At 39.5% G+C, this 13,486-nt stretch overlaps 2 protein-coding genes across 2 annotated transcripts; both read right to left on the reverse strand.

The window, feature by feature from the left end:
- Positions 1-537: 537 nt before the first annotated feature.
- Positions 538-1,569, reverse strand: LOC132854776 (trace amine-associated receptor 13c-like). The gene has a single exon (XM_060883384.1). The coding sequence runs from the start codon at positions 1,567-1,569 to the stop codon at positions 538-540; it is 1,032 nt and encodes a 343-aa protein (XP_060739367.1).
- A 5,684-nt stretch (positions 1,570-7,253) lies between these two features.
- On the reverse strand, positions 7,254-8,285 carry LOC132854808 (trace amine-associated receptor 13c-like). The gene has a single exon (XM_060883428.1). The coding sequence runs from the start codon at positions 8,283-8,285 to the stop codon at positions 7,254-7,256; it is 1,032 nt and encodes a 343-aa protein (XP_060739411.1).
- Between the last annotated feature and the right edge of the window lie 5,201 nt (positions 8,286-13,486).

The following is a 13,486-nucleotide window of genomic DNA, read 5'->3' on the forward strand; positions in this document are numbered from 1 at the left end:
TTTTGTGTTAATTCACATGTAATGGTATTTTAAATACAGCTTTCTATAGTTGCTCATTGTCAGGGAGAGATGCTAAGACAGTATTATGTAAGTGCAGATAAACAATTTTATTAAACAATGCACAGATCCAAATAATGTAAAATGATTAAATAAGAATAGGCTGTCAATGTGGATTAGGGTAGGCAAAAGTAAATGGAAAAAATAGAAGCAATGTCAAAAGCAGGAATTCTAATACAATGAACAAAGGCTTGGTAGCAACTGGTCTGGGTTCCACAGATTCATATACAAAGTCTGAATGTTTCAAAGTCTCGTTTTAAGAGTCCAAGGAGTAGTGATTAATTCACACAGTGTGGCAGTGTGTATGTGTTGGGATTATAGTCTGTGGTTTCCATGTCTGTAGGCCACACTGTACGCTGGGCTTAATGGTGACATGACGTGTATAAAGACATTAACAAAGGCCATGTGAAAATATGCATTTAAGCATATTTGCTTAAATATGCATATAAGTCACAAATATTTTAAGCCTTAAAACGGCTGTTATGACATATACACTTTCATGTCAGAGGAATGTGGAGCAAATATTTTTAGTGTGACAATGAGAGACAGTGTTTTTCTGAACCAGGGATAGAAAAAGCCATATATGATAGGGTTTAAAGTAGAATTAATATAACCCAACCAGACAAAGACATCAAAAAGTAATATAGGGGTGGCAAAGTTAATAAAAGGATCAAGTAGAGATGTAAGGAAATATGGCATCCAGCAACAGTTGAAGGCACCTACAACAATCCCCAGAGTTTTTGCTGCTTTGTTCTCATGTTTCACTCTTTGCAAAAATTTGGTTAAAGTAATGTCATTTCTGCCCTGCTTCACACTGTCAATTTTTCTTGCATGCTTCATTGAAATAAAAATTATTTTTGCATACAGACAAATCATAACACAGCATGGTATAAAGAAACCTGTAACTATACTCATAATAGCCCACAGTGAATCCATAAACAGGCTACAAGCTCCCAAGCAATTTGTTAATCCACTGTCTACGCTTGCATTTGTAAACAAGAGACTATAAGTGTACACTGTTGCTGCAGTCCAACTCACAGCTACCATAAACCATGCAACAGGTTTAGTCACTCTCGTAGGGTACTGAAGTGGATAGCACACAGCTTGATATCGATCAATTGCAATAGAAATCAGGTGAAAAATAGATGCTCCAGTGAGACACATGTCAAAGCTAGAATGTAAAAAGCAGAATTCTTTGCTGAAGTACCAGCAGCCATCCACAGACCTTATCATGCTGAATGGCATGACTGTGATTCCCAGAAGCAGATCCACCATAGCTAGAGACATCACCAAAATGTTTGTAGGTGTGTGAAGCTGTTTGAAATGAGCTATGGAGATGATGACAGCAAAGTTTCCTAGAATTGTAATGGTCAATGCAAACACAAGTAAAAAATATAACACACTTTGAGTTGCTACATTGTAAGGGTTCTTGACACAAGAAGCATTGACATCAGGAAAACAGTAATCTCTAAAATCTGCTTCTTCTTGTAAAAAACTAATAGACTGTGGCATCCTTAGAATGGATTAAATCAATCTTTGCAAAAGACCATTCATCAAATGATTCTGTTGGTGAGAAGAGCCAGGTTTTATAATTGTATCCTCCTTGGTGAAAGAGACCACATGGGACATAATAATCTAATAGGAATAAAGTTACATTTACTTCTGAACAACATGGACCATTTTGGGCTTTGACATGTGGTTTGACATCTTTGGCAAAAATATAATAAATGGCAGCTTTTACCATAATATATGCTTAATATTGCTGTGTGCTGGGAAAGTTACTAACCATATATATTCAGTGCTCAATCACTTGTGACCATTGTATAATTTACCCAGCATTTTTATTAATTTCAACATGATTGGGATCCATATTACAATGTATTGATCTGCTGGAATCATTGAGTATTTGATTAGAAACACCATAAATTCTCTAATCTTTTTGAGAGGTTGTAAGGGTGTGGCCCAGTGTTTCATTAGCTTATCTACTTATTTCTATACAGTGAGTATATTTTAGGTAAGTGTTTGGTTAAAAGATGGAGTTATGTTACTATTGATGCATGCAGAAATAGAACACTAAGGAATATCTATTGTTGGTAGATAGCATCAGCATATTACTGAAGACAGTAAATGATATGATCAAGAGGTAGAATGAAAAAGATGAAGGGTATGGTTCTTCTCTTTCTATTGCCTTCTTTACATAATGTGGTTTACATATCTTTATCTTTGTTGTAATTTATTTGCCATGTCTTCAGCACTCTTCCTCTTGTTGTGGTTTGCTGTCAGTTATAGTTTATACAGATTGGCAGACGGTGCTGATCTTAGACTTGATCCAATCTAATGTAGATTCTCTGTAAAGCCCTTTTGATTATTTGGTATAGCTTAATTTATTTATATATACATACTTTATTGACACAAGGTTAATTTGTATTATTTTAATTAATTAAAACTTTTTCATCTGACATCAATTGTTTTTTATCTTTACACCAATATTATTTTTGCTGCTAAGGATGTGATAGTGTCATTAAAAGATGCAGGAAGAATATATAGGCAAGCCAATCTGCCCTACATTCTGACAAGCTCATGTGTTAAAAAACCTAAATCTCAAGGCTAGGGTGTCTGTGGGTGAGGGCCCAAACACTGACTCTTGTACACAGAGCAAATTTTATAGCACTGTTTTGAAAGACCCTGGTTGTTTCTGGCACCTGAGGTGATCTTCTGCTGCAAAATGGTTTGCTGAATTCTATGTGATAAGAATAAGATGACGGTGGACATGGAAACGTTTGTGAGTTGTAATTAGGTGTGGATTTGGCTTTATGTGCTTCAAAGTTCTGTTTAAAACTCTGACTGTACACAACTATGAAGGGCCTGGAGAGGTCATGGACCTAAGTCTCCTCCCCCGCGGCACATTAGCGATGGCCCTTCCAGCTCCTACCGCCGGCGCCCCCTTCTTTCCACCTGCTGCCGCTATCTCACCACCCATCTGTGAACCCAGATCCTCGCAGGTAATGACATCAATTTAGTTAAGATCTTGCTGGGCTCCGAAGTTCAGGAAAAATGCATGGTCGACTGTGGGGACGTTTCCGTACTCCTTAAGGATAACGACCTAAAGCTGTCTAATCGCCTAACCATGCCCGAGTTCAATGTCGCTTTCGGCGCTTTTAGAGAGGTCATCTGTGACGTGTATCCAGAGCGCAGGGCAGGGCTTGACACCTACCTAGCCATCATTTCAGACCTTGCTATGACTTACGGCGGGACTCTTTTCTACGAGTACCATAAATCTTTCTCGGCCAAATCAGCCATGTACATCCAATGGCTCAACCAAAAATTGGATTGGTCAGCTGTGGACCTAGCACTCATTAGCACGCATTTCACCGGACTTCGCGCACTGTCTTGCTCTCTATGCGGCACATTCACGCACACCCCCTCTCTGTGCCCGAGATCCGCTAAATTCGCCTTTTCGGCCTACCGCACACCTAAAGCCAAAGAGGAAGAACAGGTTAATCCCACGATCCATACTCCCATGTGTTACAACTTTAACGAAAATGTGTGCACATTTCGTATGGCATGACAGACAGTACTTTGCCTTCAGACTCGTGTTCGGCTGTCGCAGCAGCCCGCGCATCTTCAATACCTTATCGGAAGTGCTCTGCTGGATTCTCCTAAATAATTGCAAGCTGCCATTTGTCCTCCACCTATTAGACGATTTTCTCATCGTCGACTAACCCAATTCTCAACCAGAGTTGAAGTATCAACATTCTGAAAGAAACCTTCAAAAAATTGGGCATCCCCCTCTCAGACAAAAAACAGTGGGTCCTTCAAATACATTAGAATTCCTCTGAATTAATCTAGATAGCAATCTCATGCAAGCCTTGCTGCCCCTCGATAAACTCGATCGCATTAGGGAAATCATGAAAGACACTTCGGAACGCGACTCCATCGCAAAGAAAGTACTGCTTTCTCTTTTAGGACATTTAAATTTCGCTATGTGGATCATAGCGAAAGGTCGCACTTTCATTTTGAGACTCTTCGACATTTCAAAAATGACTGAGAATCTGCACGATTCAATCATGTTGGACTCAAGCTGCAAATCCGAACTGCATTTCTGGTCCCTTTTATGTGCAGGATGGAACGGAATTTCCTTTTTTTACAACGATCTGGTAGAGACTTCCGTCGCACTCAAATTCTTTACCGACGCCGCCCCCTCAAGAGGCTTCGGAGGTCTCTTTAATAATCAGTGGTTCGCCAGCTCCTGGCCAAAAGAGTTGTCAACTCTTCACCCCAACGCTCTTTCTACGGCTTTGTTAGAACTATATCCCATTGTCATGGCATGCATTCTCTGGGGTAACCTGTGGTCCAGGAAACGAACTGCGATAATGAAGCAACCGTCCACATTATTAACAAAGGGCGTTCCTCAGTCCCCTTTATTAACAAGTTTCTAAGGCGCTTTACGTGGACATGCATCACCTGCAACTTCTTACTGCGTGCAGCTCACATTCCCGGCCTTGACAATAAAATAGCTGACTGTCTGTCTCATTTTAAATTTCAGGAGTTCCAAGCACTGTGCCCAGACGCCTCTCCTTCAGGCCTGCCTTGCCCAGCATTTGCCCTGACCATCCTCGACTACGTTCCAATCCTACATCTCCGCAGCTTCGCAGTACATGAGATCAAGTATAGCCAAATCCACACTAAAAGCCTATGACTCCGCATGGTTTCACTTTGCCAGCTTTAGCGCTACCTTTTCGGCCCCCGTTTTGCCGTTAACCTCGCAATCGTGAGCACTTATATCATACATTGTCTTCAAGCTCAAAAAATGCAACCTTCCTCCATCAAAAGCCAAGACGCAGGCATCTTTTTGGACCCGTCCGTCTGCAGTCTGCTGAGGCATCCATCCATCCGCCTGCTCCTCGACGGCATCAGGAAAAGGACACCAAAAGGTGTCCAGACAAGCGACTTCCTCTCACCCGCCCTCTTGTCAAAAAAATGGTCACTAAACTGAGACGGGGTGCTTCCGTCCTTATCAGGATCTTCTCCTGGAAGTGGTGTTTCTGTGTGCTTTCTTCGGTTTCCTCAGGGTGGGTGAATTCACGACACGCAATAATAAATGCGACACCTCCCATGACCTCACGGTCTCTGATTTCACCCTTGACGAACATTATTTTTAATTTTTTCTAAAACACTCAAAGTCCGACAAAGATCTTAAAGGTATTCCAGTCACAATCGCGCACAATAATACAGATTTCTGCCCCTTTTTTCCATGTCCCGGTATCTGGGTCTTCGCTCGCACGCATGTCCTGACGAACCGCTGTTTATAACCGAGGAGAGTCTCCATAGGGCGTGCCGCCCCTGCCGTCCCCACTATAGTGGCGGTTATACACGCGCCGTCGTCCTCGCTGCCCAGGGATGCTTCAGTCCCTCCCACGAACCACCTCAGCAACGCTCTCCGTACCATGCTCACCACCGCATGCCACGCTCACCCTGGTTGATGCTTCCCCTGCTGTTTCCACTATAGCTTAGTGGATATACAACATGCGTTGTCATATCGCGCGGCTGGGACGCATGTGTTTTAGCAACAAGCTTGTCGCAATTACGCTGCAAAGCCAGCCCAGGACGACGCATCCTCTGAAAATACATCGCATGCTGCCTTGCTCGGCCGAGACGCCCCCAATCACGCTTTGCGGTCTACGGTGCCACGCATCAGTTATTTTGGGGGGTCCCCTCTGGCATATGGTTTGTTTTGGGGGTCTATTCATTCCCCAGCGCTGCCTAACCGCCCCATCTATGAATGCGCACGAACAGGTGAGTGGGAAAAATTCTCCCAGAACAGAACCATCCCGCCAACACTAACTGTATGCTCGCAATAAACCTCATTGACAAATTGGTTCTGACTGAACGTACTTAAGTCCTTAGCTCTGTGTTGTCTCATTTCACTGTGTACTGCAACAGCTATATATGTTTGAAATGACAATAAAATGGCTGGAAAGTGATGGTTTGAAAGTGATGGCTGAACCTACTTTTAATCTATTGGCATGCCTAAACCTATTGCTAAGAGGAGTGAAATCTAATCTGTATTGACCTTAACAGGATTTCTAGGTTTGCTTTTGTAAACAGGAACCTGTAAGAATACACAGCAACTATAGACCTGCTACAGAACTGATGAGCAAGGCCATTGACTAAGGTCTGTGCTGTGTCCTTATGTGTTAACGTCCCTTTAACTAAACTCTCTCCAGTTGGAGCAGCCCCTATATTTGTTTATGTAGAATTCAATGATGATAGTTTAAAACAGTTCTCACTAGAACACAAGTTGTCAAAATAATGTTTAACTTAAATGACATTTCCCACAGTTTTCCCAAATTAAGAGTTCAATAGTATTAAGCATATTCTATAGCATAAAGCATCTATAGACTTTTTTAAGTAAACATTAAATGTAACGACTATTATTAACTAATATTCCGAGTATATTATATCTTATATTAGTAGGATAGCCAGCCACAATTAATTTTGCATTTTGTGTTAATTCACATGTAATGGTATTTTAAATACAGCTTTCTATAGTTGCTCATTGTCAGGGAGAGATGCTAAGACAGTATGCAAGTGCAGATAAACAATTTTATTAAACAATGCACAGATCCAAATAATGTAAAATCATTAAATAAGAATAGGCTGTCAATGTGGATTAGGGTAGGCAAGAGTAAATGAAAAAATAGAAGCAACGTCAAAAGCAGGAATTCTAATACAATGAACAAAGGCTTGGTAGCAACTGGTCTGGGTTCCACAGAGTCGTATACAAAGTCTGAATGTTTCAAAGTCTCTTTTTAAGAGTCCAAGGAGTAGTGATTAATTCACACAGTGTGGCAGTGTGCATGTGTTGGGATTATAGTCTGTGGTTTCCATGTCTATAGGCCACAGTGTACGCTGGGCTTAATGGTGACATGACGTGTATAAAGACATTAACAAAGGCCATGTGAAAATATGCATTTTCTGAAATGTCAATGCTTGATCACGTGATTATTTTTTGTTATTTTTGATACCTGTTACAAAGCACTTCTGTTCACATAAAATATATCATTTAACAGATTGTTTTAATATTTTCATCCCAGACAAAACTAATTACTGGTTTTGAATATTTTGGGATATAAGTAACTTAATAGGTCTTCCCTGTTTATAAGTCACAAATATTTTAAGCCTTAAAACTACTGTTATGATGTATACACTTTCATGTCAGAGGATTGTGGAGCAAATATTTTTAGTGTGACAATGAGAGACAGTGTTTTTCTGAACCAGGGATAGAAAAAGCCATATATGATAGGGTTTAAAGTGGAATTAATATAACCCAACCAGACAAAGACATCAAAAAGTAATATAGGGGTGGAAAAGTTAATAAAAGGATCAAGTAGAGATGTAAGGAAATATGGCATCCAGCAACAGTTGAAGGCACCTACAACAATCCCCAGAGTTTTTGCTGCTTTGTTCTCATGTTTCACTCTTTGTGAAAATTTGGTTAAAGTAATGTAATTTCTGCCCTGCTTCACACTGTCAATTTTTCTTGCATGCTTCATTGAAATAAAAATTATTTTTGCATACAGACAAATCATAACACAGCATGGTATAAAGAAACCTGTAACTATACTCATAATAGCCCACAGTGAATCCATAAACAGCCTACAAGTTCCCAAGCAATTTGTTAATCCACTGTCTATTCTTGCGTTTGTAAAAAAGAAACTATAAGTGTACACTGTTGTTGCAGTCCAACTCACAGCTACCATAAACCATGCAACAGGTATAGTCACTCTCGTAGGATACTGAAGTGGATAGCACACAGCTTGATATCGATCAATTGCAATAGAAATCAGGTGAAAAATTGATGCTCCTGTGAGACAGGTGTCAAAGCTAGAATGTAAAATGCAGAACTCTTTGCTGAAGTACCAGCAGCCATCCACAGACCTTATCATGCTGAATGGCATGACTGTGATTCCCAGAAGCAGATCCACCATAGCTAGAGACATCACCAAAATGTTTGTAGGTGTGTGAAGCTGTTTAAAATGAGCTATGGAGATGATGACAGCAAAGTTTCCTAGAATTGTAATGGTTATTGCAAACACAAGTGAAAAATATAACACACTTTGAGTTGCTACATTGTAAGGGTTCTTGACACAAGAAGCATTGACATCAGGAAAACAGTAATCTCTAAAATCTGCTTCTTCTTGTAAAAAACTAATAGACTGTGGCATCCTTAGAATGGATTAAATCAATCTTTGCAAAAGACCATTCATTAAATGATTCTGTTGGTGAGAAGAGCCAGGTTTTATAATTATATCCTCCTTGGTGAAAGAGACCACATGGGACATAATAATCTAATAGGAATAAAGTTACATTTACTTCTGAACAACATGGACCATTTTGGGCTTTGACATGTGCTAACCATCTTTGGCGAAAATATAATAAATGGCAGCTTTTACAATAATATGTGCTTAATATTGCTGTGTGCTGGGCACATTACGAACCATATATGTTCAGTTCTGCTAAGCATCACTTGTGACCATTGGATAGTTTACCCAGCATTTTTATTAATTTCAACATGATTGGGATCCATATTACAATGTATTGATCTGCTGGAATCATTGAGTATTTGCTTAGAAACACCATAAATTCTCTAATCTTTTTGAGAGGTTGTAAGGGTGTGGCCCAGTGTTTCATTAACTTATCTACTTATTTCTATACAGTGAGTATATTTTAGGTAAGTGTTTGGTTAAAAGATGGAGTTATGTTACTATTGATGCATGTAGCAATAGAACACTAAGGAATCTATATATCTATATTGTTGGTAGATAGCATCAGTATATTACTGAAGACAATAAATGATATGATCAAGAGGTAGAATGAAAAAGATGAAGGGCATGGTTCTTCTCTTTCTATTGCCTTCTTTACATAATGTGGTTTACATATCTTTATCTTTGTTGTAATTTATTTGCCATGTCTTCAGCACTTTTCCTCTTGTTGTGGTTTGCTGTCAGTTATAGTTTATACAGATTGGCAGACGGTGCTGATCTTAGACTTGATCCAATCTAATGTAGATTCTCTGTAAAGCCCTTTTGATTATTTGGTATAGCTTAATTTATTTATAAAAACATACTTTATTGATACAAGGTTAATTTGTATTATATTAATTAATTAAAATGTTTTCATCTGACATCATCAATTGTTTTTTATCTTGACACCAATATTATTTTTGCTGCTAAGGATGTGATAGTGTCATTAAAAGATGCAGGAAGAATATATAGGCAAGCCAATCTGCCCTACATTCTGACAAGCTCATGTGTTAAAAAACCTAAATCTCAAGGCTAGGGTGTCTGTGGGTGAGGGCCCAAACACTGACTCTTGTACACAGAGCAAATTTTATAGCACTGTTTTGAAAGACCCTGGTTGTTTCTGGCACCTGAGGTGATCTTCTGCTGCAAAATGGTTTGCTGAATTCTATGTGATAAGAATAAGATGACGGTGGACATGGAAACGTTTGTGAGTTGTAATTAGGTGTGGATTTGGCTTTATGTGCTTCAAATTTCTGTTTAAAACTCTGACCGTACACAACTATGAAGGGCCTGGAGAGGTCTGGATGTTTCAGGATGGGGGCAGTGTTAAATGATTCTTTGACTTGAGTGAATACACGTTCAACGATTTTATACCATTGCAGTTTCTTGGGCCATTCCTTGAAGAGTGAGGTGAGAGGAAGTGCAAAAGAGCAAATGCCCTAAGTTAGTCTGTAAAAATCACAAAAACCTCTGCAGTTCTTTGACTGTAACAGAGCTCTCAAGTATCACGCACTGAAAGTGACAGTCACTCATTTTGGTCTTTTCTCATGCTCCCGCCACACATTGTATTTCTCACGCAGAAAAACTTACTATTTATCATATATTTAATATGCCGCAGCACCCAAAATGTATCTGTCCGCACCGCTGTCTCTTTGGGTGATAAGTGTCTCTGACCAGTGGTTCTCAAACTGAGGGCCTGAGATTGTGCTAGTGGGCCCCGCTTCACTGACAACACCTGCTCAGAACAAGTAGTCTAGGGCCAGTGGTTCTCAAACTGGGGGCCCTGAGATCGTGCCAGGGGGCCCTGGTTTAATGACATTTTATAAAATAATGAATTTATCATAAATTCTGTGTAATTAAATCTCAGAAAAATAAGGCTCCTAAACAACAGCACTACATTGTATAATTTAAAATGTTTTGTTTAATTAAAATATTAAGTTTTGTAATGTTTTATGACATAATTTTTCTTTTGGGGGCAAGTAGGGATGCACTGTATACACGGGGGCTGCACGGTGAAAAAGTTTGAGAACCTCTGGTCTAGGCCTAGTCATATTTTCGTTATCACACGATGACTGACATTTTGTCACATTAAACATCTCTCTCCAAATTGGCTTAATAATTTCATTAGCATTAAATAAATTAAAGTGTATTGCATCGCTGATGTTATAGGTCACTTTTAAAATAATGTCATATTTGATATCCTGGCCATGGATGCATTAATCATTGCATCTGTCTTTCAAAGATGTCAGGATGCTGGCCCAGGTTGCAGGATGCTGGCCCAGAGAACAAAGGGAAGGCCCATTGTTGTGTTTGGGTGGAGGGTTGGAGATGTCACTCTTGCCTGTCTTCAAAACTTGAGAGCCCTGCTGTAATAAGGACAGGCCAGTCTTTGATATCCTCAACTTTCCTTTAAATTTACCACATCACTGGGCACCAACTTCCAAATAAAGGATATCATTAATCATTGCTTTCTGCATTTTCTGCATGTCCCTCAAAGAATATTTTGCACTGTATTATTGGGGTAAATGATGAACACATGCCAATGCACATTCCAGGTCCTGGCCATTAACTGTAATATATACTGATTCCCCATGTCTGCATTAAAATGTATATGATTACAGATTTCTTTGAGTGATGAATGGCTCAGTTTAAAAGCAGCAAAGAAACATTTTTTTTTCATTCTGAGCTTTATCCCTCGATTCATTACTGCTGTATTTAGTGTAACTTTGCGATGTAATCCACAATGTACACTTTTCTCGAATTTTTGAAGTATAATAGACTGTAACAAGAAAATTATTAAAAAACAAAGCTGTCTATGCACTGATTATAAAATAAATAAAAAATACTAAGGCCTACTTAGCCTAGCAAGTTAGCATGTTACCTAAGTAGTGTGATAATTAAAACATTTTGTTATGCAGTGATTGTTTAGGTCCAACGATATTCTTTGCATTTTATTTAAATGAAGGAATTTTCATTTTACAAATCAAATTTTTTTTAATTCAGTCCTTCATGTGGTTAATCACATAAATGATGAGGTATTGTTTTATCTCAGATACGCAAGAGACCAGATATCACCTCTCACATTTTAATGAAGAATCTCTCACAGGTATCCTTCTAATTAAAGGTTTTTCTAACAAAACAACATGTTGACTTCACACTCTTGTGCAATTTTTTTGTTGTGCATTAGGATTTCCTAATTATTAGCAAAACAATAATTCCCTGATCATATCTTATCAGAGACAATAAGATTTTGCACAAATATTTAGCTTCAAAACAAATTGGTGCCAAATGAACGTGTTAGAGGATCTCTCACAGGTCTTCATTCTAATCAAAGTTGTTAATAGCAGGATAGCTTGTGGACTTCACACTCTCACCAAAACTGTCATCCAAAACCACAGATTAATTAGACCTCTACAGGATTACATTATGTCTGTATGGTCATATTGGTTTATTTCACACAAGGATAAAACAAGTTTACAAATATTTGGCCCAAAAGCATTAGAGTTATATGAATGTAAACCATAAATAGAAACATAAATTAAAAAAAAAATGAAATGCTAAAATCAGTGTGATGTAGCAATTTCATTTTTGGATGTTCTAGTTGTTCTTGCTCTATTCCATGAGAAGCCCCTGAGCGAGGCCCTGAACCCCCTCTGCTCCACAGCACTGTATCATGGCTGACCCATACATTGAATATTATTATATATTAATGGACTATTCTGTAGCGCAAGTATCAACATTTTTTTTCAACATTTTATCAGGAGGTTTAGTAGACTGCAATGAGAATATGATTACAAACATACAAGGTTAACCGCATACAATTAAACGATGATGTAATGTTTTTGTGTTTTTGTGTACAAGTGACTAAGATACACAAGAGACCAGTTATCACTTCCCACATTTAATGGTGAAAAATCTCTCATGTATCCTTCTAACCAAAGGTGTTTCAAAACAACTTATTGACTTCACACTTTTGTACAGTTTATTATTGTTGTTCATTAGGATTTCCTAAATGAGCAAAACAATAATTCCCTGATCATTTACAATAACAAGAGTCAAGATACGTTTGCACAAATATTTTGCTTCCATTAGTCAAAACAAACTAGTGCCAAGCGTCTCTCATAGGTATATTTTTAATAAGTTGTTACTTGGAGAATATCTTATGGACTTCACACTCTTATCTAATGTTCATCATCTGAAGCCACAGATTAATTAGGTCTCTACAGCATTGCATCAGCCAAGGTGGTCATCAGCATTATCTGGGGCAATGTTGGGTGGCTTTGGTTTGTTGATCAGAGGATCAGGGTTCAAGCACCAGCACTACCAAGCTTCCACCTTAGAGGCCTTTAACCCTCCCTGGTTCTCGGGTGCTGTATCATGGCTGGCCCTGCGCTTTGACCCCCAACCTCCAACGTTTTATGTGTGAAAAATGAATACAGAGGAAGTACATGAAGATTTGGCCCAAACACCCCAAATGATCTGTAGTAAATGAAAATGTATCCCTCTGTCAGGGAGCACGCTGCTACGTCTCCCGTGCGTGCCCCGCCCACTAGAAGCTCCTCGCCAGCATACTAACTACACACACCGGACACTCATCGACGCACTCATTGTACCGCCTATATATACACTCACGTCACACACGCTCCCCGTCCTTTATTGTCGGTCAAGCATCCGATGTTACGCCTAGTGGAGGACTCTTTCCCGGATCCAGCCCAGCGCCGCGCTTCCCCTGAGCACGCACTTTCCCTGGCTCTCACGAGCTGCCTCCCGGCAGTTCCGGATATTGTGGGCCGCGCCCCCAGAGCGCACCACCGGATTATTCCTGCGTGTGTCGCAGGCGTTTGCCTCCCGTCAAACTTTGTTTACGGCCACTTCGGCTTCCGCCTCCGTTCTCCGCATAACAGAATAAAGGACCCCCAAAAGGGACAAAACACAAAAAAAACAAAAAAAAAAAAAAAAAAAAAAAAAAAAAAAGGGGAAGAAAGAAAAGAAAAAAAAGGAAAAGAGTTTATAAGAGGAGTCCCGCGTCGTTGCATAATGCAGCCGCAACCAAACCCCTCTTCCGATACGATTCGGGACCTCATCTCCGCCCTCCGAACCGCTTTCCCGTCCGCCGCTGCCCA

This window comes from Tachysurus vachellii, chromosome 12 (assembly GCF_030014155.1).
Source record: "Tachysurus vachellii isolate PV-2020 chromosome 12, HZAU_Pvac_v1, whole genome shotgun sequence".
In the NCBI taxonomy this organism is placed as follows: Eukaryota; Metazoa; Chordata; class Actinopteri; order Siluriformes; family Bagridae; genus Tachysurus; species Tachysurus vachellii.

Excerpts from the sequence above, each read along its gene's own strand:
- LOC132854776 (XM_060883384.1), bottom strand. The coding sequence starts at position 1,569 with ATGCCACAGTCTATTAGTTTTTTACAAGAAGAAGCAGATTTTAGAGAT.
- LOC132854808 (XM_060883428.1), bottom strand. The coding sequence starts at position 8,285 with ATGCCACAGTCTATTAGTTTTTTACAAGAAGAAGCAGATTTTAGAGAT.